The sequence below is a fragment of the Macrobrachium rosenbergii genome, chromosome 11 (assembly GCF_040412425.1).
Source record: "Macrobrachium rosenbergii isolate ZJJX-2024 chromosome 11, ASM4041242v1, whole genome shotgun sequence".
Classification (NCBI taxonomy): Eukaryota; Metazoa; Arthropoda; class Malacostraca; order Decapoda; family Palaemonidae; genus Macrobrachium; species Macrobrachium rosenbergii.
Genome location: NC_089751.1, coordinates 14,282,350 through 14,310,049, shown reverse-complemented (window position 1 = coordinate 14,310,049; position 27,700 = coordinate 14,282,350). Strand labels below are relative to the sequence as shown.

Sequence of the window (27,700 nt, the reverse complement as noted above, 5' to 3'; positions counted from 1 at the left end):
AACAATACATAGACCTTTCTTGGGCCTATCCGGCTCTTCTTATCAATATGAATGCTTTAAAACTAGAACTTTCTCACAGAATTTTTGAAAATGGAAGTAAAATTAAAGGGACTAGAAAAATTGGATTTTTGACATCTCTTAAAATTATCGTGATGTCTTGATCACAGCAGCATCAGGAGCGGCAAAATTAACATCAGCCTTAAAATCTAAACTACTATAAAATTTTTCAAAAAATTTGTGCTATTGAATTTGTCTTCTTGAGGATAAGTTTCGTAACCCCCCACCGCTGGTCGTACGTTGGTGGGTACCTCTTCCACAATTCTTCTAACCTAAACGTTATTAATCTTTAATAAAAAATGAATTACGCTAGCACATTAACTGGTAGTTGCCCCATGTGTATGTTCAACGAAAACATTGTTCATACGGAGAATCTCACATCGTTTACATTCATTAATTCGTATTTCCAATCCTCTGTCCCCGTTCCCCTACGTTCAAATTACATCTGCACATGGAATTTCAAATACCCCCGTGTCACAATATTTTCGGTATTGGTCATGTAGACCATCTTCCAAACCAGCAAATTATATTCGTAGATTCAACAGATAGAGAGAATTATCCCAACTGCTCAAGTATCAGGGAAACGTCCATACGCTGCAACACTGCACGTCTCCGCCTTCAAAGAAGGTAATAACACTACGATAATTCGCAGGTCCCGAAGCGAAACCTGAGTAACCAAAGGATCTGCTTGTCAAAAAAAACCGTTGCTGCTGACGTCACCATCACCAAGGACTATGGAGTCACTTTTCTATAAACCTGGACGATTTCTTACGGGAGACAACAACGTCCTTGTTTTTATTATGGGAAACTTTAAACGAGCTGTTGATGCTTTAACTGTTAATTCTGCGTTTAAAACCTCTCGGTTCGTTGATAAAAATTGATTTCTGTCTCTCACACCAGAAAACTTTCAGCAATAATTAACCGAACAAAAGAATGAAAATTTCTCGGTATACTGAGTGAATTGCGACTCTATGAAAAAATATTAAATACTTTTACCGTAGTCTTAAATTTTAAGGAGTATCCTACATACTCCTGCGAGATCATCCCTGATTGAAATAAAGTCTCTCTTTTATTGGTACACGGCGCCGCGCCGTATCGTTACTGTTTTTTGGCAATCTTAACTTTGGTAACCCGAAACTTTTGCATCTTTTGATATTTGGGTGTCTCATTCATCTATGAGTGTCATGTGCTTCAGCCCCTTCTTCTGCATTTCGTCTGCTCAAACATATGCATACACAGACCTCAAAAATTACAGTTATACATATATATATATAATATATGTGTGTGTGCTTGTGTTTGTGTGCGCGCGTGCGTTACGCCTATATATACTGTATATGTAATGTATGTACCCTTACACATTACAATTCATTTGTAAATCATATAAATATTCGCAATAAGAAAGGAAAGTATGGGAAAGCACGGCCGAAAAGGATCTCTAAAAAAATATGGAAGAAAATCTCCAAAATGATTTCCGAATGGCGACATGTGCTGTTGATACGAGACGCAGACCCACTTACAAGATCAGATGGCCCGATGTTTGTGCTTACTGTAGAGGATTCAGATAAGATTTTGTTATCAACAGGTAGACATTTATCGCTACCTCCAACAAACTAGTGGTCATATTTGGGCGTTTTTCCTGAAACCCTCAGTTTCAACTATCTCCACGTTTTACTTCGATTTTCGTACTATCAGCCAAATTTATTATCAAGTCATACGCCTCTGCCCATTGTGATTGAAACTCTCCCCCAGATAGAAAGCTGGCAGTGGGTTTTATGCTAAGCTGTTCATTGTAAATCCATCGAATATAAATACTGGTACTTAACGAGACACAACACATCCATACACAAACCGCCCCCTCCCCACCGCCCCCACCCCAACACACACTTTCCACTTAGGTTTACTAGAGAAGCATTATTCTTTGGACCAAGATTATATATATATATATATATATATATGTGTGTGTGTGTGTGTATATATATATGTATATATGTATGTATATATATATATATATATATATATATATGTGTGTGTGTGTGTGTGTGTGTGTGTGTGTGTGTGTGTGTGTGTGTGTGTGTGGGTGCGTGTGTAGAAAAGTAGGTCACGTGCAGGAAAAAGACTGTTGTCCTCTTCCATTTACGCAGTAATCACCTCAAGGTCTTTTGTTAAGCCACAGTACTTAAGTCGCTAACTTCACGTTATCCTATTATGACGAAACAAGTTTTTAGCCCAATTATCCTTGTGATTAGAACACGCTGTTCGTAGTCGGACCAACTGATAAGACTCGTCAGATACCGTAACAGGAAAATCTAGCGAAAAACATATTGGCTACTAATGACGTTGATTATGTGATATTTCCTGACAAGCTCTCGAGCAGCGGGTATAAAAGGGGCCACGGGCTTCTCGTTAACCATAACCAAACTTGCCTCTGGGATAGTTAGAACTAAAGAAGAGAGCAAACATTGTGAGAAAACTACTTGAAACGAAAACACCAAGATGAAGATCCTTTTCTTCCTGGCAACTGCTTTTGCCTTTTCCGAATGTTCACAAATTTTGATGATATTGCCACTTGGATCTGCTTCTCACAAGAACATCGTCACGCCCTTAGCCGAGTCCCTTGGGCAGCGAGGACATCAGGTCACCATTGCCTCCCTGCATGCAGGCTCTGCAAATGCCTCTCGTTCTTACACCGATCTTGTGGCTGCTGACGCTTGGAACTCTATCCGGAAAGCGACGGGAGAATTTGATGTCTTCAAGATGAGAGAAGCGAGCGGAGGGAAGAACGTTAACTCACAGGTGATGAGAAAAGTCATTCATCATCTGCCAGAGTACTGTGACGCCTTCTTGAGAGACCCCGGAGTACAAGACGCATGGCGCACCAAGCCCGATTTGATTCTGCTGCCAGCATTCATGAACGAGTGTGGATTAGCCATTGTCCACAAATTCAAGGTCCCCTTTATGTACATAACTACGTCTGGGCTCACACCCTGGACTGCTGACCTCCTCGGAAACCCCGAGCATCCTGCATATGTCCCCAATCAGTATCTTCCATATGGAGACCACATGAACCTCTGGGAAAGAACAGTGAACACAATAGTCAGGTAAGATGCAAATCTCTCACCATCGTCTATGCATTCATGACATTATATTGGCAAAATATTAATGAATCAATTGACTTGTGTAATACTGGCAGTACATTTGATTAAAGACTGCAGAAACTCGATTAAAAGATAGTAGAAATGTATTCAACTCATTCCTTGTGTTTCTTTTTATCAACAGGTTCATCACACCATACTTGCGAAATCGTCTTGTGCTCTCGCGGTTGGATGGTGTTGTCCAGAGGTTCTTGAAGGATCCATTTGTATCTCTGTCTGAAGTCGAGAAGAATGTTTCAATGGTTCTCGTCAACTCTCACTACTCCCTTGGCTACCCTCGCCCATTGCTGCCTAATGTTGTGGAAGTGGGCGGTATGCACTGTCGGAATCCACGCCCTTGGAAGATGAGCAGCTGAAGCACTTCTTAGACTCCTCTCCTGTTCCTGTAGTTTTCTTCAGCCTTGGGTCCTCCATTCGTAGCGAACAATTACCTGCTCACCTGCGCAACGCTTTCGTATCGTCCTTTGCTCGCCTTCCATATCGCATCGTATGGAAATGGGAAGGAGCTCCTATTCCAGGTCTGTCAGAAAATGTCTTGACAAGGGCCTGGGTTCCCCAGCAGGACATTCTTGGACACGAGAAAGTGAGGGCCTTCTTAACTCATGGTGGATTACTGTCTATGCAAGAGGCTATTTACCACAATGTCCCTATGGTTGGCATTCCCTTGATGAGCGACCAACACCTGAATGTGCGTCAGGTAGTCAATTTAGGCATTGGCCGGGAACTGTCCATTGAGACCTTGAACTCAGATTCTGTCACAGAGGCCATCACAGCAGTCATCGAAAACGAGTCCTACCGAAATCAGGTCAAGAAAAGGTCTGCGCTATTGAAGGACCAAGAAACGTCGTCCCTGGATCGAGCCGTTTACTGGACCGAGCATGTCCTTCGTCACGGGGGCGCAGATCACCTCAGATCAGCTGCCGCCAACATGTCCATCCATCAGTATCTTCTGGTAGATGTAGCAGTCGTACTTATAATTGCCGCTCTTGTATTACTATTCTGTCTTAAATGGCTTCTGAAATCCATTTACCGTGCAACGCTCTTTGCTCTTAAAAAAGCGACTCTAAAATTGCAAAAGTTAATTAAAGGTCACTTCCATGTAGAGTAGAAGAGTATGTGCTTAAAAAAGCCATGTGAGATGGATCTGAAAGCTGATCTCATTCCTTGTAATTAGTACCTGATTTCAACTTCATTCATAATTCATGCATTCATGCTTTTCGTCATTCGTTCATAAATTGTTAAAACGAGTTTCAAATAATCATCCTACATTTATATATTTTTAGTATCAAGGTTCATGTAACTGCTGAGTGTTTAAAAGAATTTATTTTTATATATGCCAATACTTACATAAGAATAAACAAATTTAGTGACTTTTGCTTTTCATTTGCAGAGGAATGCATCCTTTTGAATTACCTCTAAACCAAGGTCTTTAGACCTTGCGCTAAACAAATTGAGAAAACGATATGTGATGAGGAGAGGAAGGAAGCAGTTTTTATGCTTTGCTCAGAATTCATTACAACGAACACTTTTGCAGCCTCATGATGCTCATCACTTCCAGAATACCATGAAAATTATGGGAACACTAAGAGGTAAAATAGCAATAAGACGAATAGCAATCGTGTTACTATTTCCGCTATCTTTCCAAGCCCGAATTGATCGAAAACGCAACAAAAAATTCCTAACCATTTTCACAACAAACCACAAAGCAAAGTGGAGAGTAATTAGCTGGTCAAAACATAACTTAAGAAACGCGCGGCCGGAAACAACCAGACAACCCGTGTAAGCAGCGTCAGTTTCGGGTCAATAGAAACAGGCACAAACCCCGCAGCCAACGCCATCACCTTCCTCCCGCCCCCACCCCCTAACCCATAACTTCAGAATCATCCTGCGATGACAGAGGCATCCTAATGTACCTCTGCCTTTTCATTAATAACGTCATAGAAGCCATCCCTGGAACAACTGGGGTAAACCCCTGCCTGGGATGTAATGCATCAAATCTCTCGAGTTCCTAACTGAGGCAGAAGAAGAATACGGCGCTTCCGACTCCAACGATTCTCCCGATAAACAGCACTCTAGCAATTGTTAATCACTTTGATTGGCAGTTGCCCAGTTTCTCTTTCAAGTGCCTTCCCTTTCCCTATTCCGCCGCCTAACGGCCGAATCCTTCAACCATTGCTCCATCCTCCACTAAAGCTGCTACCTCTCCTTTTATCGCCTTACTGAGGAAGGGGAAGGGGGGAAATAATAAAAAAAAATATATATATATATATATATATATATATATATATATATATATATATATATATATATATATATATATATATATATATATATATATATATATATATATATATATATATATATATATATATACACACACACACACACACACACACACGCTTACATTCCACAGTACTCCCTTCAGCCATGGCAAAAACACTTTTTCTGCCGCCAAAAAAATTCGTTCATTATTCTCCATCAGTCCATGCTCCTCAAGATGGGAGTTTTTTCTCTCTCTGTCGTTATCGTCGAGTTAAATAAGGAATGGATTCCCGTAGAATCTTTTATCACCGTGTTTTCTCCGAGAATTTTTGTTTTTTTTTTCTTACTGACCATCTGTGACTCACCAGGATTCGCTATTTCACTCTTTCTCTGTTACTAATAGGCGCCGAAGGGTTTAAAGAGGTTTATAAATTAATCCTACCTGTTGAACTTGTCATTTCATGACCATATTTTCACTTTCACACCATAATTTTGCCTCATGACCAATTTTTTTCACGTCATCAGGACACGGGCTGCTCCATGAGCAAGAACCCAGTCAATCGCAAACATTATTACTGACCCTCTATGACAGGAAAGCCCAACGCTTAACATGGCCTCCCCCTCCTACGAACAAGACAGTGTATACACAGTTCTGTACAGTATATATTTTTGTGAAAACTTCAGAAATGGTGTGTATGGGAATAAAACCCTTCAAAACTACAGTTCCCCCCCAAAAAATTGGGGTAATTCTATACATTAGCTCCGCGTCTGTTTTTACCTTTTCAACTGGTTTTTTCTGCACTTTTAGGGGTTCTGATACTGGCGGTGCATCTGATTGTTGTCGGCCAAATGGAACGTCCCTTCGCCGTGTTTAGTACTGGCCCGGGGGGGGGGGTACCCATACGTTAACAAGTTATTGCACTTGCCGCACGGGATATGAACCGTTCGAAACAGACGTACCCGTCCTCTGTCTTGTAAAGGTCGCGTATGGAAACCCCTTGTCGGATGGACTTCAGGGGTTAATTACAGGGTAACTACACTCGGGCGCCAAAAAATAAAGGTATATTCATAATTAGCAACCAAAAAAAAGTCAAGTTATGGTGCCGTCGCCGCCGCGGAACTACTATATAGATCTACCAAAATTTGTACTAAATATGACAAATTCAACAATAATTTTATTTTTCCTAACGTATCTTTAGGTGCGCATGCGCAGATGGACTCGCTTTTAGAGAGTAGCACTAGCTATAAAAGAGGCCCGCGGCCGCACGACCACCGTCCTCCAGTTTGTGAATAGCTGAAGGGAACCGTGACATTTCGCCAAAGATGCATGAGAGAGAGAGAGAGGTCGGGAAAGAGGGGAGGCATGAGGTGGGAAATTAAAAACTCACATGATGTTGTGGGTTTGTATGTTTGGAAAAACAAATTATTGTTGAATTTGCCATTTGTTCCGACACTGATACAAACCCACAACGTCAGGTGACAGGACTCTCATTAAAGAGGGAGGAAGCAAGGCAATTAAAATTAACCGCCGCAAATAAAACGTTTTTAAAGAATAATACTCACTCTTAGAAGTGATGTGACGGAACATGGGAGTTCTACGTTCTAGTGCAGCCAGAACATCACATTGCCGGACCTACAATAGGTGATGTTACGGCGAAGAGACGCTCAACGAATGCGAACCGAGCTAAAAGATCATATCTTTCACACCACTTGTTGAGCTGCCACCGCCTGGCCTAAGGAGTTGTCCAATGACTTGTGTGACATCGTTCAAATAAAAAGACGTGAAGGTGGTTTGTGTTCCAAACTCCAGCTCGGAGGATCTGAATCTTGGGTCATGGGATGATGGGTTCTGGGTCTTTGGGATGAAGTCTGGCAGAAAATTGAAAGCCATTTCCGTCCATCCACGGTTGTGGGTTACATTGTAAAAAAGTGCACGAATCTCACCAACTCTTAGCAGACACTAAAGCTAAAGGAAACACAGTTTGTTCCAACACGATATACAAACCATTGGTCCTTTACATTAGGAATTACTTACAGCGAAGCTGGACACGGCCGTTAAACTTTTGAACAAGGTGGTAAGGTAGTAACTACCATCACTCTTTACCCGAGTGCTGTTAAGCTTTTTATTATCCCCGTGGGATTTTTATGTATATATTACGTGTGCTTCATATTTATTAATATACAAATCCACGATTTGTGATAGCCTTGCGTAGGCCATCGTTCCCAAGCGTCTGTCTTGGGTTTGACGGCTAGGGGCGCATTTAGAGAGGCGTAAACGAGTGTTGATGCTTTTCTTCCAGTAGCCCTTTATTTAGAAACTGAACTTTCGGATATATTAGATTGGGACGTAATATCTTTGCTCCCCTTCATTGATCGGGACGTAACAAGTTCGCTCCCCTTCTTGGGCTCCCGCTGTGTGTAAAAGGGCGTGACTACTTCCTATCTACTTGCAGTGTTGTTTTTGCCGCCTACCCTATGGTGAGTTGCAGGGGCTAGGGGGCGGTAGCGGCGTCGTCAGTAAGTTTCGCTTCCATGGCGCCCTTGGTTGCCTCCACCCCTTCCTTCTCTCTCCCTGCAGGTTCTTCTTTATTTCTCCTATGCCCTCTTCGCTCACTCGTCAGGCAAAGACCGCGATGGGGGGCGGGGCGGCTGTCGGGCCCAACAGGTCATGGATGGTCTAGTTACTAAAACTGAAACGTTGTTTGTTTGCACACTGGAAGGTAAAAGGGGTAGGTGCTGCCCGTAGACATTTGCTGACTATTATTAGTAGGGTTAATTTACCATTGGGTATGGCATGGATATAGGTATGGAATTGGGTATGGGTATAGGTGTGGGTATGGTATGAAATTGGGTATAGGTATGGTACAGATTTGGGTATGGACCGTTGTTGAAAATGTAGTAACTAAAAAGTGACCCAGCGGGTCATGGGTGGTCTAGTGTTACTAAAAATTATCATGGTGAATTTGCCCACGTGGTTTTGATTCTCACATTTGTTGTCTTTTCAAATGCACACACACACATATATAGTATATATATATATAATATATATATATATATATATATATATATATATATATATATATATATATATATATATATATATATATATATATATATATATTATATATATATATAATGTATAATTAATATACAGTATATATATATACAATATATAAATTGTATAATTATGCAGCAAACGAGCTGAGCTGACCATTATTATAGAGAAGACACATACGTCTAAGAAAACTATATCTTGCAAAAAAGGACTTAAATCACAGGCAAAAAAGTGATGAAAGCACAAAAGGGGTAGAAATCACAGGCAAAAAAGTGATGAAAGCGCAAAAGGGGTAGTAAAGCCCAGCGAGAGACAGATATGCAGGTTAGGGAATGCTAAGGAAGGGGTAGGGCTTAACCTGCAACCTGATAAATTATGATGAAAGCAAAAATAGAAGTAGGAGTCTTTTCTCAATCAGTATAGAAAGCATGTCATTATAATATACATACTGAAAAGGCTTCGGCTTGGACGAACCACTGCTAATGATTTGAAAATTAAGCAAGAGGGCCTGATTCCAGTAACACCCAACACTGACACAGCCCAGGTTTTTGTTGAACATTACTCGTCTCCGCAACAGCAGGAATCGGGATGAGTTCACCGTATTATTCTCGATGACAAAGAAGGAAAAAGGAAAAAAAAATTGTTACCCACAAAGAAGAGTTGTGTTTATATGATCGCGCACTTGTATTGCTTCAAGTGCCAGATGTGGTTAGCATTGTGCGTATTATAATGGCACTTACTTTCTATACTGAATGAGAAAAGACTCCTACTTCTACTTTTTGCTTTCATCATATCAGGTTGCGGAGTAAAGCCCTAACCTGTCCTTTGTATCCCCCGACCTCCATATACATCTCTCGTGGCTGGGCTTTACTACCCCTTTTCGAGATTTCTTCACTTTTTTGCCTGTGATTACTCTGTGCAATGAAGCTGAAGGACTGGATGACACTGTGCTCCACATCACTGATTCTGATTAGTAACTGTGAATCATGGGTTTTGTTTTGAAATTTTGTTTCCCATAAAAAAATCAAATGTGGTGCGACGAAGGACCCAGTTCATGACCGGTAGCTGCGTTTACACAGGGAGTCCTTCAACTGCCCTCCTGCCCCATGCAATGTAGCACGCGCCTCTCGCTAGTTATTCAATGATAAAATGTAAATTTAGCTATTAAAAATACACATTATGTGATAGCCCTAAGAAAGATAAGAATATTAATTCAGTGGTCTGGTTAAATTACAGTATTTTCACCTAATACCTAACAGAGGCAGCAAATTTGCAAAAACAAAATTAACTACTGACATTATCCATGAGTGTTTAAGAAAACTTACATTTTCAATTATAACCCCTGGGAAAATAAAGAAAAATGTATTTTCACAATATATTAAAAACAATTTTCAACAAGCTTATCACAAATATATAAACATACATACATTAATAAGTCAGACCTCAACTTATTCAGAATTCATTTACAAGAATTTGAACACATGCAGCTGTAAAAATAAATAATAGAACGGCAAAACTTTAATTGCCACTCTACAGCAATAACATAATCACGTAAGAAAACACTTATGCTTCATATGTAAAAGCAGCATTATTACCCGTGTTGCTATTATCACCGTACTTACAACACATTAAATAACCATGACCTGAAACTGTAACTACGACAAAAGTAGTGGTCACAATCTTTGTTATGTACAAGTGAATGTAAGGCTTACTGCAAAAAATGCAGTCAAATTCACATTTATGAACATGAAACTAGCAAGGGAGAATTAATTTACATTTTCCTATTTATTAATTTACATTCTGTGCACTAGGGGTTCCCAACCTTTTTAAGCTGATGAGCACCCACCTGTTTTCTGGATAACTGTGACAGCACCACAATTTTATAGTTTGGGAATTAAGAAGCAGTCCAATTGGTAGGTGAAAGACTTAGTCTTTGTTTATTTGAAGGTAACAAAAATTTTAAATTTACTTGCATTGAAGATTCAAAAATGAATTTTTACTGCTTGGATGTTTATTAAAAGTTACTGACATTCACCAGTCAGGAATATTTTACATTACTGTCATAGATATTATAGTACTTTAGCGGCACACAATGATTCACAGGCAATATGTTTGCCTCGTAAGTCGGATTATATTGATATCTAAAAATGTAACTAAATGAGTTTATTGCTCAATAACAAACTAAAACATATATTTGCTTCTTATCAATTATATCCCTCATTACGATAATCATGTTGTGATATACTTGGAAAACTACAGAGAAAAAAGTTGAACAAATAAAATTCATAGGAAGCATTATTTCCTGAATACTGATACACAGGCTAATTATTTCAAATCTTGGACATTAGAAAAAAAATAATAATAATAAAACAAGTCCACCTCTGCTAGTTTGTGGAGTCAGTGAGAGCCCTGGTGATGAACTGCTTTGGCTAGCTTTTCTATATTTGCCCCATCAGTGTTTGCCAAAGCAACTCACAAGCAGTGTTATATATGTAAAACGAAAAAGGCAAAAGGGTATTTTAAATTCGGTAGTTAGGCCTACAAAGAATTAGTGCTCGCGAGCACGATTTTAACAACTTCGAAAGAGCACTGCCAGACCATCAGAGAGCACAGAGGTGCTCGCGAGCACCAGGTTGGGAACCCCTGCTGTACACTATACAGTGAATGTAAGGCTTACTGCAGTAAATGAAATTAAACTCACATTTATGTACATGAAAGTAACAAGAGAGAGAGAACAAATTTATATTTTCCTATTTATTAATCTACATTATGTACACAATACAAAGTACATCTCAACATAGAGAGAGTGAGTTTGCATTTACCTACTGATCTATATTTTATGCTAAACTTTATTTACAGTTGTTTCAAATTTACAGTTACTCTTCCAGGATTTTTTGTATTACTATGTAGTTTTAAACTAACAGTTTAATAACAATTATATTTACATAGCATTATTTACACTGTTCTAGTTATCATAAGTTATGAAGATCAGATGGATGTCCATAGATAACACAATAGTATAAAAATACCCTATTGTATATACAGCATTTTGTGCAAGATATTTGAATCATAGCAGTTCTTGACTTATGCAGGGGCTTACACACACATAAATATATTTCCCTTACCTACATGAGATAATGATGAGAGTGAGATGAAGATGGCTTGTACATGATATAACAATCTGGACTCCTGTTGGGTACCAGAGGAGTTGGAAGACCCAAGCCTACTGGGGTGAGAACTATGAGGCAGATAATGAATGGGAATTTGTGGAAGATAAAAGTCATAAGTGGAGAAATTTTAGAGGATCTTTGCATCTTACAAGTGGAGGCGATGATGATTATGAGGCCTGAAATATTTTTATTTCTTTTTTCTTGTAAACTTCCCAAATTCCCTTATTGCTGAGGAAGGTTAGACAGTATGGACATCTGTGCAATCCTGCAAGAAATTTCTCTCCTGAAGTTGCTGATAGATGGTTAATACAAAGACTTTACGGCCTGATGGCACCTCAAAAAGTGCTGATAGTACTAATGAGGCAGTGAAGGAATCTTTCTGGGCCATGAAGTTGACACACCACTAGGGCACTGATTGATAACACTGGATCAGGTCAAAGAAGAGACAGCATACTAGTTTAGGTGGTCCCATGGGTGCTGAAAGGCTTCTTCCATTACAGTCCATAGGTCCTGAGACAGGAGAACAGAACAACAGGAGTACTCTTTCAAGCAGTGTGGCAAACAGATCATTCATCGATGTTCAGCATAACTTGGAAACCCCTCCACAAACCTGTTCCTAGCAACTGTGCTGGTCTACCATGACATTCCTCCTGCTTGTAATATACCTGGCTGAAAGCTGGAGTTTTCCAGACTATCCACTCACACACCTGCCTTGCCAACAGAGAGAGAGAGAGAGAGAGGAGAAGGGTAAGTCACTGGAACCCTAAATGTGATGTTTCCCTGTGAAGTAGTGTCATCAGTCATCAGCACCACCAAATGGCCTAACTCATGGGAATGCTTGTATGGCTTGCAATGCCACTCAAACTTCCAGAACATTGATGTAAAGATGAACCCACCCTGAACTATTTATATCTCTTTTGTAGGCATTCTCATGCTTCCTGGACATTAAGCCCTACTTCCTGATGGTTATTTCAAACCATCCCTCCAGCACTTTCTTGGACCTCCTCTCCTTTTCCTGAAAATTGAATTATACACACTGTTCACCAATCTATTATCCCCAGTTCTTTCCACAGGATGCACCAACACAAAATACACTGTTGCTTGTCTTCTAACATTTCCTTGTATCTGTGCATTTCTCACCCTTTACAGCTAACCTTTTACTATTCCCATGCATCTATATTTCTCACTTCCAATTCTGCTAATGCCATTAATACCATAAAAACAGTTCATCTCAAGTGTTTCAACATTTTTTCTTTAATTTACATTCAACATCCATGAGTCATTTCCATAAAAGTATATTTGCTCAACAATCCTTTCATTCCTTCCCACACTGGCTTCCATAGACAACTCAAGTGTCTCAATTTTTTGTGGACGCCCTAATAAATTTCCATGACTTTTCCTCTCCTCCTACCATCATCTATTATATTTAATCCCAAACACCTATACAAATCAACTGCTTCCATTCTTCCAGCACTACACTACTATTCATTACTCCACGTTCCTGGTTTCCAGTCATCTTTATAATCTTACTCTTTCTCAAGTTCACTGTCTTGCAAACACACTCAAAAATCTTTCAAGAGTTTCTGCAGTTTCTCTTCCCTATTCACAATGAGTAACAACATCATTTGTACACATCCACAGTTTCATACTCAATTCAGAATTTTGTTTTTATCAAGATTTAGCACCTAAATTTATCATCCTTCTCTGACTTCTCACATTAATCCATCCATGAATATGTTAAAATCCTTGGGGAATTAACCTTGTTGCAAACCCACTTTTACACCAAACAAGCTACTCTCTTTTAATCACTCTAAGAAACTTCCCTTCCATACCACAAATTCTCAATATCCTCAACATTGCTTCTCAACTGATTCTATCATAAGCTTGCCTTAGATCATTTATGCCACATACGCCTTTTCCCTTTCACTTTCAGACTTGTCAGAACTTTTTTTTAGGAACAAAATCTTGATCCACTTAACCTTTTCCTTGCCTAAACCCACAATATTTCTTTCATCTGTCTTACTTTCCCCAAGTTAACTAGTCCACCTTACTTTCTTAGCTAAGCTCCTACTATACACCTTCTCTGGTATGCTAAGTAGTGCTATGTCCTTGTGGTACTTACTGTTGCCTCTAGGATCTTCTAGCATAATGTAAACAAAGGAACCTATAGCCTAAGCTAGTGTACATTTGTTAGGTAAGGTTAAAGGTGTATGGTGCATGTACTTAATGGGAAAATAGATAAAAAATGTATAACCCTGAAGTAAATTTAGTCTAATTTGCAAAAATTTTATCTTCTTTCATTGAGGGACTGAAAAGTTAACGACAAAAAATTTTTTTTTCCTACCATTATTCTTCAAAAATACTAGTTAACCATTATTACTGGATTTCTATGATGTATTCATATTTTTTTTATGGAATAGTACAGTAAAAACTGAGATCAGAAACCCCAACATTTCATGATGATGAAAACTCTGTGGACATTTTAAAATCAGGGCATTCTAAGCTGTTGCTTGCAATCCTTGCATTCAAAGTCCTTTTAATTTTAATCAAAATTCTTCTTATTACATGGGAAATTACACTATGATTATAGGTACTGTACATCTCTTAAGTAACATCATGAGCTCTGGAGTAGCACAAATCTGACCTTCAAATTTAATTTCATAACAACTGCAAAAAGCATGTACTGTACAGCACTGTCTCTATAGTGGTTTATGCCAGTCAAGAAGCTGCTTCTCTTTATCCCTTGCTTTCGACACTTAGTTTTATATAAAAAAAAAAAAAAGTTCACAATGTTTCATCACCATGATGTACAATGAGACACCGCAAAGTCAAACCAGGCTCTGCGCCACCAACATGAATTTGAAAGTTATGTTAAACAACACTATTTCAGCCAGTATCCTAACTGTTAATGGTGTCATAAATCTAAAGCAATATTACTTCTATGGTCAATATATCAAAAGGGAGAGAGAAAAGAAATTCTTAGTTGAGTCTTACTGCCTTGCCATTTCCCTAGAAAACCCTGCAGATTGAAACAGGGTCACCTCCGAGCAATGCCAATATTAGTACATAATTTTGTACTATTTTGGTACAATTCCAATATTTTTGGTAAATGTGTTGGTAATGTTTGGTACATTCTGTTTAGAACTGAATATTTTTGTATAATTTATATCATCTGCCTTAACACTTTAATTAAACCAGTATAAAACTTGTTTTTTTTTCAGTATTTTCCATGAGAATGATCATACACCTCATAAGTAAATTTCATTCAATAATCACCTACTGCTGAGGAAATTTATTTTGATTAAGAAATATTGTATGGGAACTCCGTTTATGTTAGCTTTAGTTCAAGTTCACAGCATACAATTATAAAATTTCCTTAATTTCAACATAAAAGATGAAAATTAAATAATTTACAGAAGCATTATAAAGCAAACTGCACAGCTCAATTTTTTTTATTAACTAGCTCTTATTTATTTTTCTAGAAAAAAATAAAATTAGTCCTTTCTTTACATAACTGGCACATCAAACTGGAGTCTAAGAATTCAATACTGATCTACTCATCATTGGCAACAAGCAACAGTATATCTATATGTATACAAAATCAAATGAATACTGTATATAAAAGCATTTAAACACAAACATTGTACAGAGAGGTGTATAGAAACTGAAATGACTAAAATACAGTGCTCCCCAAATTTTACATGGAAATAGGTTCCCAACCCTACTGCAGAAATGCAAAAAATCCCCTCTAAAAATGCTCATAACTGGCTTATAACTGCTAAATACCTTGTACCCCTTCAACTAAAATACTTATAACTGCCTATTTTAACATTTCACTGCTTAATTTGATAGTTCAAACAAAAATATACCTTAAATTATCATACTAAAACAATTTCATATCATTTCACACAAAAACACCCAAAATAACCTTACATTACAGTACTCTCCCACTACTGTTACTCTTAAGTAGGCAACCCTAAAATGCTTAAAACTGCTTATATTAACAGTTCATCGCCAAACTTGATAGTTCAAACAAAAATATAGCTCAGACTATCATCCCAGACCACCCTAATATCATTCCAAAGTCATGCTGCAAAATTAAGTTCAAGCCTATAACTGTTACTCTTACGTATCCCCTATCATTCGGACACGCACGTTTTCTTTGGCCTCAATAACTCTGCACACTGTTCTGCTCAATATTGTATGTAATACACTGGGCATATATTTTACTTATATTTTCCTGTGTTGCATGTAAGATGATTCTGAAATTATATTTAATGTACAGGTACGTATTTTAGAATTAGAGCACATCTAAAAAACATCTAAAATTAAGTTCAAGCCTACAACTGTTACTCTTACGTATCCCCTATCATTTGGATATGCACGTTTTCTTTGGCCTGCGTAACTCTGCGCATTGTTCTGCTCAATATTGTATGTAATGCACTGGGCATGTATGTTACGTATATTTTCCAGTGTTGTATGTAAGATGATTTTGAAATTATATTTAATGTACAAGTACATATTTTAGGATTAGAGCACATCTAAAAAACAAGGGTAGTTTAGATCGACCGGACATATACATACCTCCAAACAGAATGCAAGGTTTGTTAATTACATCATGTTAGTATTTTTGTGATTACGTACAAATACAAGCAGTCCACTGTTATCGGCAAGTTTCGGTTACCAGCGATCCGGTTTTACAGGGCTTGTCTAGCAACGAAAATCGGCAATTTTCAGCGCCAAAAATCACCAATTTCTGCTTATCAGCGCCGATAATTGGGTATTGGCGCCAATACAGACCTAACAGAGGTGCTGATAACTGAAAATCGACAATTTTTGGCGCCGATACCACCGAAAATCTCCGAAAAAGCGCCGAAAACCATCGATTTTCGGTTATCAGCAACTTTTGGTTATCATTACACCATCAGAACAGAACCCCCACCAATAACTGGGGACTGCCTGTACATTTATCATATAAAAAATTATTTACTACAGTAAGTTGTTATTAATCATTGAAATATATACATACAAGAGAGAGAGAGAGAGAGAGAGAGAGAGAGAGAGAGAGAAAAATTTTTCAGTATCATTTGTAGCTATGTTATTTAACCACCAAATGGGCAACATAATAATAATAATAATAATAAAAAAATATACTGTAATTTAAAAATTTATGCACTTCTATAGTAAATTATTGTGAAATTTTAAACAAACAAATACACATTCCCAATCTTTTCCAAAGCTCTCAATTGAGGGGGAGGTTGGACCTGTCATATGTCAAATATCTGACCAATGAGGGTTTTGGTCAAATATTTGACCTATATGACATGTCCAACCTTCCCCCTCAATTGAGAGCTTTGGAAAAGATCGGGAATATATATTTGTTTGTTTAAAATTTTGTATAATTTACAATAGAAATGCATAAATTTTTTAATTACAGTATTATTATTATCATTATTATTATTTAATCTTATTAATATTTGAAAATTAGTAATTATTAGGTAAATCATTTACCATACAAATGTGGTTAGTCCTCATCATCTCCCATACATTTGAAAAATTCTTGTGCTGCCATTCTCTCTCTCTCTCTCTCTCTCTCTCTCTCTCTCTCTCTCTCTCTCTCTCTCTCTCTCTCTCTCTCTCTCTCTACACATATTTTAATGAAAAAATACAATAATTAGTGAATACACAGTGTTGCCCTACAAAAAAAAAAAAAAGCAAATTAGTGATAATTTTTGAGATATGGCCCAAAGATAAATCCGCAAATTAGTGAAATTTCCCCCACGGACAAGTGAATGATGTGTTCCACAAAAATCTGCAACAAAATGAAATGCGGAAATGTGAAATGTGTAAAAACAGGGGGCCACTATAGATAATTAAGCAAAATGCAAATACACACTTGCAATTTGAGAGACAGAGAGAGAGAGAGAGACTGTTACTAAGTAACCATACCTACATGTACAATAATCAAACTAAAAAGTAAAACCATGCAAACCAAAGAAAATTACTTGAAATAAAATTAAAATATACCAAAATGAAAATCATATTTGCAGACAAAAATTTGATTTTGTTACTGAAGAGAGAGAGAGAGAGAGAAATTGTTACCATCAATCATATCACTTAAGACTGAATTAGCACCAAGATAAGAAGATTGGGAATTTGCACCTTGAACAAATAATTAAGAAAAATTATTTGAAATTTAAATTGAGAACAATTTATGTTGTTATTTTATCATATCTTTAAATGAGCTTTAAAGCACTTTATATAATTTTATACACTTCCTAATTGTTATCAAGGAAAATTTTTCAAGCATGTAATAAGGTGAAGACACCATATTTTCCCAACTCTGGCCACAATTTTATTTTCACTAGTATAGAATTAAGGTTGTAAAAAAAATTTTCTGTATTTTTTTAGTTTCATCTTAAATGATGAATTGTGTCTCTCAGTGTGTTTGTCTAGCAAAGGATATTTCTTAAAATTTTAATTATTTTCTATTATTTCAATATTAGTACATTAACATTATTAGTACAATTACTGTATACATAAAACATACAAGCATTATAACCAGTCATTCTGAGAGATATTGTATCTTATACCATTTTTGCGAGTTCTGTTATATGTACATTTGTGGTGTGTGAAAGTACAAGAATGTGCGTAACTAAATGAGCTAGTTTAACTTCTCTGTTATACAATATTTCACTACCCCTCTCACTCACTTTCCTCTCTGTCTATCTCTTGGTGGCAGACATTCTTTTTCACAGGCAGCAAACATTCTCTTTCCTTTACTTAACATTATGTAACTTGTTTAGCATTATATCTATTTGCAACCACTAAACCATTCATCAAAATGAAATCAGAAAAAATGGATAAAAACTATATACATACAAGCAAAGAATGCCATATTTTACAAAATACTAACATGCCTGTAATTCACTGATCTGTCATTTAACACAGAATTTTGGCAATTTCAAGATATTACTGTAAAAGATATTAGGGGAAAATTTCAAAAATAACTTTATTCCCAATCATTATGAGATTAAATGATGCCAAAATAATGACAAACTTTAAACTAAATTTATTGGAAACTTTATTGTTGGCAATACCTCATATACATTTATGAGGTATGTGAGGTTTTTAGTTTATGTAGTTACCTACCCAGAGCATCGAGGGCTGATCAGAGATACAGGCAGAGGGAATTTTGAAAGGAAAGGATCAGTGAGCTCAAGATAGAAGTGAGGAGTCTGGAACCGTGAACGCTACAAAGGATAGGACCAGTCCAACAAACTTAGTAACATGCTAGCTAGAATGGAGCGGTTGGCAAAATCTTGATGGGATGAAGATGGGGGAAATATGACTACGCCACCTCATATTCCCTGTTATATACTGTTGCAAAATTAAAATCCCTACTATTACTACTCCAATCAGGAAAAATTGAATGGACTTAAAAAAGATCTGAAAAATTGACACAGAAACATCCATTTTTGTATGTTATCTTTCCTACCAACTTATACTTTAGTATTCCAGCACAATTATAACTTGATTAGTACTGTGGCACACAGCTGGTACATTTTACTGGCTTTAAAGCCTTAAAAAACATGTTAGCTTCCTGCACTGTCCCTTTCAAGACTTATGAAGTCATGAAGTTTACAAAAGTTTCAACTAACAATCAAACTTCAATTAATCAAAAACATGCACAAAAAAAGTACGACATTACAATAAAAATATGAAATATTTCACATCACAAGAGCCGATTCCATTGTAAAACTCCTGTTGCATACAGTACAATCTACTTCTGAAGCTTGTCTGGTTCCATCTTGGCCAGCTTTGCTGCTTGTTTTCGTCTGACCTGAAATAAAACATAATCAAAAACATCTGAAACCCTTACAATACCAAATTAAACAAACATCAATATGACTCGCTATATGAATCTACACGCAGTATGATCCAGCACATAACCAAATAAATCAAAAGCCATAAAAAGTGGGCACAGTTCTAGTTTTCATGAGATATGACTATTAACAGTTTTCTTGGAGAAAAGTTATATAAGCCATACAGTGCAGTACAAGTTAACCCACAGTTTCCTCATGTTTAATTAGAATACTCTGTGGGCTATGTACCATCTCCAATTTAAAACTCTCTAGCTTCAATCTCTAATTTTTTTACAAAAGCATACTATAAAATTTTATGTTTCTGTGAAAATGTTTTTAATCTTAACTAGAAAACTGAATACATAACTATATATATATATATATATATATATATATATATATATATATATATATATATATATATATATATATATATATATATATATATATATATATATATACAGTCGGCGCAAAAAAAAAGCGAACGACTCCCTATATATTACTCTAATAAGCGTTCGGACTTTTCTTGCGATTTCCGCCCGAGAAGTATATATTTTCCCCAATTTATCGTTCGTCTGGCAGCCTGTATTGTCTCGCTGTTCGGTACCATGAGTTTCTAATGCACTTCAGTGATACTCAAGCTATCACAAAGGTCGGCTGTCATTGTATGCGCTCGTGCCCCATTCACGCTTTCGTCACCGCTACATTTGGCGCTCTTAGCGCTAGCTAATGAATTATGGCTAAAACTTCCTTATCCTTGGTTAAGAAAGCAGAAATTGTGACCCTATGGAAAACTGGCAAGTCAATGTCAGCTATTGCAAGAGAGCTGGGAATCTCTAAAAGCACCGTCTCATTGTGGTGCAACCGCTCCAAGACAGGAGACCTTGATTCATCACTGAAGCGGAAGAAAGGCTCAGGAGGCCACGAAAAACTACAAAAGAACGGATAACATTTTAAAAGGATTGTTATGGAACATCCATCAATGCCAGCCAAAATTTTGAAGTCTCAAAACCCTGATCTGCTTAGGAACGTATCTGAACGGACCGTGCAACATCGATTGCAGAAAGACCTTGGTCTCCCATGTCGTGTTGCAGCAAAGAAGCCACTCCTCACTAAGCCTATGAAAAAAAGGATGGCTTTTTGCAGAAAATATTTGAAGTGGACTGAAAAGGATTGGGAAAGGGTAGTTTTTAGCGATGAATCTAACTTCCACATTATTCATAGCGCTGGCAAGAAAGTAAGGAGGCCCCAAGGATCTAACCGCTATGCATCAAAATACACAGTCAAGACTGTGAAACATCCAGCTTATGTGATGGTATGGGGATGTTTCAGCGGATATGGGGGTAGTGGGGATTATATTTTCTCCCAGAGAGCACGACAATGAATGGAGAGATTTATGAAAATGTCTTGGAAAATGAATTAGTCCCTTACAAGGAACTTTTGGGCATGCGTGTATTTATGCAAGATGGAGCACCTTGCCACCGATTTCACAAGGTCACAAACCTTCTTAAGGAATTTAATATTCAGAAATTGGACTGGCCAGGCAATTCACCAGATTTAAACCCAATTGAAAATTGCTGGGCATACATGAAACGGAAACTGAAGGCACTAGCAGATGAGAAAACGTCCCTCCCCAAATTGAAGGATGCCATCCGTAAGTTTTGGTTTGAAGACATGGATGCACAATATTTCAAAGATTTAGCACATTCAATGCCAAGAAGGTTAAAAGCTGTACTTAAAAATAATGGAGAAATGTCTAAGTATTGAAAAAAATATAAGTGAACTAAAATTTTCCCTTTTATTTTCCTTTTTTTATATCATTGCTATGATTTGTTTACAAATGTAGTGGGCGTTCGTTTTTTTTTTGCGCCGACTGTATATATATATATATATATATATATATATCATATTTGATGGTATATACACAGAACTCCTTGATATTCCCCTAGGAAATGGCTCAAAACATACGCCCATATCTTTTATGTAAAGTTGAGGTATCTTGTGGGCTAATGTTTACTCAGACAATGAAGACAACCAGTACCTATGTCTAGCCAAACTCCATAATACTGTAATATTACTGGACTTTACTCATATAAAATAATTATTATTACTAATGTTACGTTACTTAAATTCGAGGATTGCATGAGAAATCTTCTAAATGCCTCGAGTTTATCCTGAACTATTATTTCATCATTCACTATCAATAAATAATACCTACCATCCTCAACTGAACATTATCCTGCACTTGCCTAACTCTGACGGTAGTATGAACAGTTCCCCCCTTTCACTCTATCTCTCTCTCTCTCTCTCTTTTCTCTGTCAAAAATCTTTAATTTCATAAAGAATAACCCAGAAAAGAGAGCAAACATGGGTACTGTGCATGCACCACAGTGAGTGCGTAGCTTATCTTAACGTAATGCATATGCGTGCATATACACACACACAGCTTATACGTTGACTTTACATAATAAAAACAATCATTTTCGATGATTTAAACTTACTAAAAATCTTATTACAATACACCAACTTTCAAATAATTTCCTATATGTACCCTACAGTTTTTTTTCTGCTTTCAATTTGTTTCCAAATTTAAGCAATCATAAAGTCACTGCCATCATTGGAGTTATCCTTTGGAAGCACTGTTGGAGGGGGGTGTTATAAAAGGTTTTCTGCTATCCTAAGCCTTTGTTTTCTCTTGTAAAATATAGCAGAATTATTATTAAGAAGATTTTCATGCTGTCCTAGTTCCATGATTTGTCTAAGTTTTTTCTGCTATAATGTAACTATATATTATATGCTTACATATAAGCACACAAAAATATTTTTTCATAACTATTCCCTCCTGATATTGGGGGTCATATATTTTATTTTTAAGCTTATTTGGATAAGCAGCACTGATACTCATATTCAGTAAACAAAACCTCTAATTTTACCTATGGTATAATTCCTGTTTTGGTACGGCAAAAATCTACACTAGTCATTCTTCTTCATTTTTCCTCCCAGCAGAATACCTCTCATAGGAAGTACCTTCCTTATTCACTATAGAAGTAACTCATTAGTGGGATATGAGAAGGCAATTCTCAATACAATAGAAGTTTGTTAGCCCAGTTCCATTCACTCTTTCTTCCATTTAACTCTTACTGGATGGGCATGATCATGTGGGGCATAATAGTAGCTCTAGAGTGAGGAGCGAACCGCCTCTGGTGAGAATCAATATTTTGTGCCATACAGTTTGAACAAGTTTTGTGGGAAAAATCTTTAAATCATTTCAATGGGCCATAAATGACTTTTGGCAGCTTACGGCAACACTGGTACTCAGAACAGGATAGAGAGAGATCGGTATGACTTGAGACTGCATTGCACCTCACCATCCGAGGACATCTTTTTATATATTGGCTCATAAATATACCCAGGGATTGCTGTTGGTTTTAGTTCTTATCTTTTATGACAGAGTGTCAGCTATAATTGTAATTTTGCAAATAAAAATTTTTAAAATTATTAGAAAAAACATGTATAACTGAATCACAAAAATAAGGAACATGATGAATATATAAATGAAGGGAAATCCAAGAAGGAAAGAGCATCAATGGAGTGCTGCAAGGCCTTTTGACCTATAGTCCTTTACTTAGCAGACTGAAGAAATATAAAAATAGTTAACAACGAAAGTTCTTATCAATGACAGATGGGGATTACAAAGGAAAAAATATGTACCTGGAATCCAACACAGTTGAAGAATTAGTAGAACTGCCAAAACAGGGTTAAATATTTATGAGGTTTTACAAAGGATTAGGCTCAACCGTTCAGAAGCAGGGACAGGAGAATTAAAAGATTATATGAGGAGGTGACTGACCACCAAAAAATGTTATTATAGTACAACTCAATAATTCTCTTTTTTTGTCAACAATAACAATTTTTGCAAGATGAACATTTTTACAAAATAATTTTATTAAACATACAAATATATAGAGAATATATATAAGGTTACTAATTTGTAATTAAGTCAGTGATTTTATCTTTTAGGTCGTTCTTGAACATTTTTCTAATAAAGGGGTCCAAATAATACATGCCGGGCTAAGGTTAAAACTACAACTTAATTTAGGTCCATTTTTATTCAGGCCATCACCTTAATATCAAAACATAAATTTGGACGAAGGCCTGTAATAGTGGAATCCGCTCACCCCTAGTGCATACCGACACCGTTATGGTGTTCGCTCCGGGGGTAGTAACCCCGCCATTATGGATAGCTTTTTTCTCTGGTATATTTAGCAATATTTATGCCTAGAAATGAGTGCTATTGAAACCATTTCACTGGGTGACACAGGTCGAGCCCAGAAATAGATTTTTCCTTTGTCAAAATCCCTTTTTTCTTCTATGTTTTTACAAGCTTTGCACATTGTCAATCCCCAGTATTTGGATCAAGAAATCAAATACATAAGAAAAGTAGGGACAGATTCATGCTATCCTTCACATATACTAGATATTTGTTATAATAAAGCCCACAAAGAGTTTCATAAAATCATTGTTAAAATCTTTTAATGTCAACCTCGTTTTTTCCTGTAATAACACACTAAAAGGAATGTTGATAAAAAATAGCCATAAAGAAAACAACAATAAATAAAAATTCCATGTCTGGACTGCCCCTCTCTTTATATTGGCCAATCTAGCAAGGATTTAGAAGTACATATTAAACAACAAAAGTATTCTGTCAAAACTGGGCAAACATCCAATGCTATATTTATTCATTTAAGTGACAACTCTCACAGGATAAATTGGACTGAAAGTTCAGTGATTGCCAGATCAAAAGATTTCTCTTCATGAATCTTTTAGAATCCACTACAGCTTACTTCCAGCTGTAATTTTAACCTTAGCCCTGGCATACATTATTTAGACCCCCGTATTAGAAAAATGTTCAAGTATTATTTGGACTCTTGTATAAAAAAAAATGTTCAAGAGCGACCTAAAAGATAAAATCACTGACTTAATTACAAATTAGTTACCTTATACAGTATATATTTTCTGTGTATTGTATGTTGAATATAATTTTTTTTTGTAAAAATGTTCATCTTACACAAATTGTTATTGTTTACAAAAAAGGGGAAATTACTGAGTTGTACTTTTATAATATTTTTTGGTGGTCAGTCACCTCCTTGTATAATCTTAATTCTCCTGTCCCTGCTTCTGAACAGTTGAGCCTAATCCTTTGTAAAACCTCTTAAATATTTAACCCAGTTTTGGCAGTTCTACTAATTCTTCAATTGTGTTGGATTCCAGGTACATATTTTTTCCTTTGTAATCCTCATTTGTCATTTATATGAGCATTCTTTGTAAACTTATTTTTATATTTCTTCAGTCTGCTAAGTAGAGGACTGTAAGCCGAAAGGCTTTGCAGCACTCCATTGTTTCTCTTTCCTTCGTAGATTTTGTCTTTATTTAGGAAAAACATGTATAAATTAGCATATTTTTATGAGAGTCTGGGAAAAGAGGCCTCTCACAGAGTTGGAAATATTTACTTTCAACTTCCCATGGAAGGTATAGAAAACTTAATTTTTCTTCTTATACCATGTGCATTTGCATATCTTCCTCTTTACATTGAAGTGGTTTTTTTTTTTTAACTGATAAACCTTAAAGTTTCCCTGGTCAAGTGGTGTGCTTAATATATATTTTAGCTCAGCCTGTAAGGGTTAATATTTGCACAAATATCATTATTACTGAAAATTAAAACAGTTTTTGCTGAATTAATCTTATACAGACTACTCTAATATTTCAGTATCATACAGTCTTCTCTATTTTCTCATTAGCTGCCTTTCCAAGTTTGTCACAACAGTGAATGACTTTTGTTCTAATGTTATGGGAATTATCCCACTTGGTATTATATGGGGTAACTGAGTGTTTTTTTATTTCATTGGCAGATGGATCGTGGATAAAAGCCACAATCATGCGAAACAGAGTGAAAGACTGTTCAGACATCTGTCTTAGCCAAAATACAGACTATCAGACCAATGATGAGTTAAAGATGGATTAATTAATGATGGTAATGGGATGGTAATTGAAAATAGAAAAACTATGATGCAAATCTCTTTAAAGGTGATTACATCATGCCGCTTTCTTTCACTGTGTGAGCATGCACTCTAAAATTCTAAGATTTGTGGTTAAAAGAAGTGGAATTGGCTCGGACTACCACATCCACACCCAAGGAGCTTGAAACACTGCTGTCTGCAACATTCCATATGAATGGAATTTGATTCTGAATTGAACTAAACTTGTAAATTTCCCTTATTCTTTCTGATCTTGAAACTATGAATGGTGTTCATCTGTGGTCAATTGCAAAAGGAGAAAAAGATAGGGTGCTTTTGCCTGTGAAAATAAAAATATGAAAATATATAAAGCGCAAAATTGGGAAAATTTTCCTTTTAATTTCTTCTACGCTTCAATTTTGCTTTGTTTTTCTTAAAAAAGGTGGGCAATGTTACATTATAGTTAAAAAAATATACAGATCTGTATAAGTTCCTAACTTTATTTGCAAATGTTAAATTGCACATTTTTAAAGAGACTCCTTAGGTATAGAATAAAATACTCACACTATCCGATTTTTTAAAATCTGATCACTAGTTTTATAAAAAGGTATTACGTATCTACTGGTAAGTTTTCTGTGTTTACTTTAAATTTGCAGTTCAACTGAAATGGTGAATGGTGTACATTTTGCTTGTTTGTTTTACCCAGCCATAGTTGAGAGGTTAACGTAATGATTATTTCCTTATTCCTAATAATATTATCATTAACATTTTAATTATTTAATAATTTTATTTCCATAAAGTATACCTTACATTAAAACTGTATGTGTTTCTTGAAGTTTATATCACGAGAGAGAGAGAAACTGTATGATGTGCTGCTTCTGCTTCTGGTTTCTAGTCTTGGTGCATGAATGTTACTTACATTTTATGTAGTAACATACAGAAAACATTCACATGATAGCCAACTGACTGGATTTCAATACAGTTAACTTACAACAAAATATATCATACGTACACAAGAAACATGCACCAAAAAACATAAACAATGAAGCAGTCTAATGCTGTTAGCAGATTTACACTGTGCTCTGCAATTATCTGCTATGGTTAGCATGGTCATTCTGTTTCCTTTTATCACTGTTATTTGTATAGTACAGTGCATTCATTATACACTGTACACATCATTCAACATACATGCGTACACACACATACATGCATACATACCCCTTATTACCATGCTTTTCCTTAATAAATAAATGACTTACTAGACCACAATCACATTCGTGACCCTGGTCTATGAAATCTTGGCTGATCTGGCTTATTACACTAGTGAAAGACTGACAATTTTCAAGAATTTCATTAACAAATAAAGGTCATAAAAATGTACAATTAAGAAACACACTCCTCACCGGTTCAGGTAGTATCTCCTTTCTGCGTTTCTTGTAAGGAAGGATATCAGCAACCTGAAGGAAATTTCTCACTGTCTTCTTGACATATGGCTGTGATACCAATACTGCTTCATCAGATGTTTCTTTCCTTGAAGTGGATGGCTGGGATATTATACTAGAAACTTGAGGAACTGAAGTAAAGGAACTTGTAGGAACTGCCATGGCAAGAAGTGTTTGTGCTGGGGCAGGAGGAACAACAAGGTGCTTTCCAGGGGTGGGAGGGACAGAACCCATGGCTGGCATACTATTACTTGTACTTTCCTCACTAAGCAGAGCAGGTTGAACCTGAAAATGTGTTTTTTAACTTACAAAATAGCATATAGCATTTACAAATTCTTTTCTTAATACTGCATATGATAAAGCTATGTAATCATACAATGTGAGACTATACATACAACAAATTACTCTTGCCTGAGAGCAAAACTGAATTTCCATTTTTTGGAATATAAAGATCTCCCAGAAATAATTGAAAAATGTTAAAAATCTGTTTCATGAATACAAATGAAATGCTTCAAAAATAACAAATTTTAAAATTAATTTGTATTTTTCATAGATAACAAACCTGTGGTCTTAACATTAGGATAAATCTTCTAGTGCCAGCTGGAAACCGGTAAAAAAAACAATAGGAATTGTTTATGCAAGGAATTGGTGGCATCTGGCATCAGTCACTGGGATGAGGGAGG

General features: G+C 36.4%; 2 protein-coding genes and 1 pseudogene across 3 annotated transcripts in view; 1 reads left to right on the top strand and 2 right to left on the bottom strand.

The window, feature by feature from the left end:
* The window catches only part of LOC136843175 (uncharacterized), a 141,753-nt gene extending 134,325 nt beyond the window's left edge, over positions 1 to 7,428 (bottom strand). The window contains exon 1 of the mRNA XM_067111245.1: positions 7,035 to 7,428. The gene's annotated coding sequence lies outside the window, so the exon portion shown is untranslated. The remainder of the gene's footprint in view (positions 1 to 7,034) is intronic.
* On the top strand, positions 2,462 to 4,486 carry LOC136843173 (UDP-glycosyltransferase UGT5-like; annotated as a pseudogene).
* An 11,905-nt stretch (positions 7,429 to 19,333) lies between the features above and the next one.
* The window catches only part of LOC136843172 (microtubule-associated protein futsch-like), a 103,707-nt gene continuing 95,340 nt past the window's right edge, over positions 19,334 to 27,700 (bottom strand). For both annotated transcript variants that reach the window (XM_067111242.1, XM_067111241.1), the window contains exons 15-16: positions 26,979 to 27,302; positions 19,334 to 19,539 (exon numbers count right to left, since the gene is read on the bottom strand). In XM_067111242.1, coding sequence (XP_066967343.1) covers positions 19,480 to 19,539; positions 26,979 to 27,302 — 384 coding nt within the window. In that variant the 3' untranslated portion in view covers positions 19,334 to 19,479. The remainder of the gene's footprint in view (positions 19,540 to 26,978; positions 27,303 to 27,700) is intronic.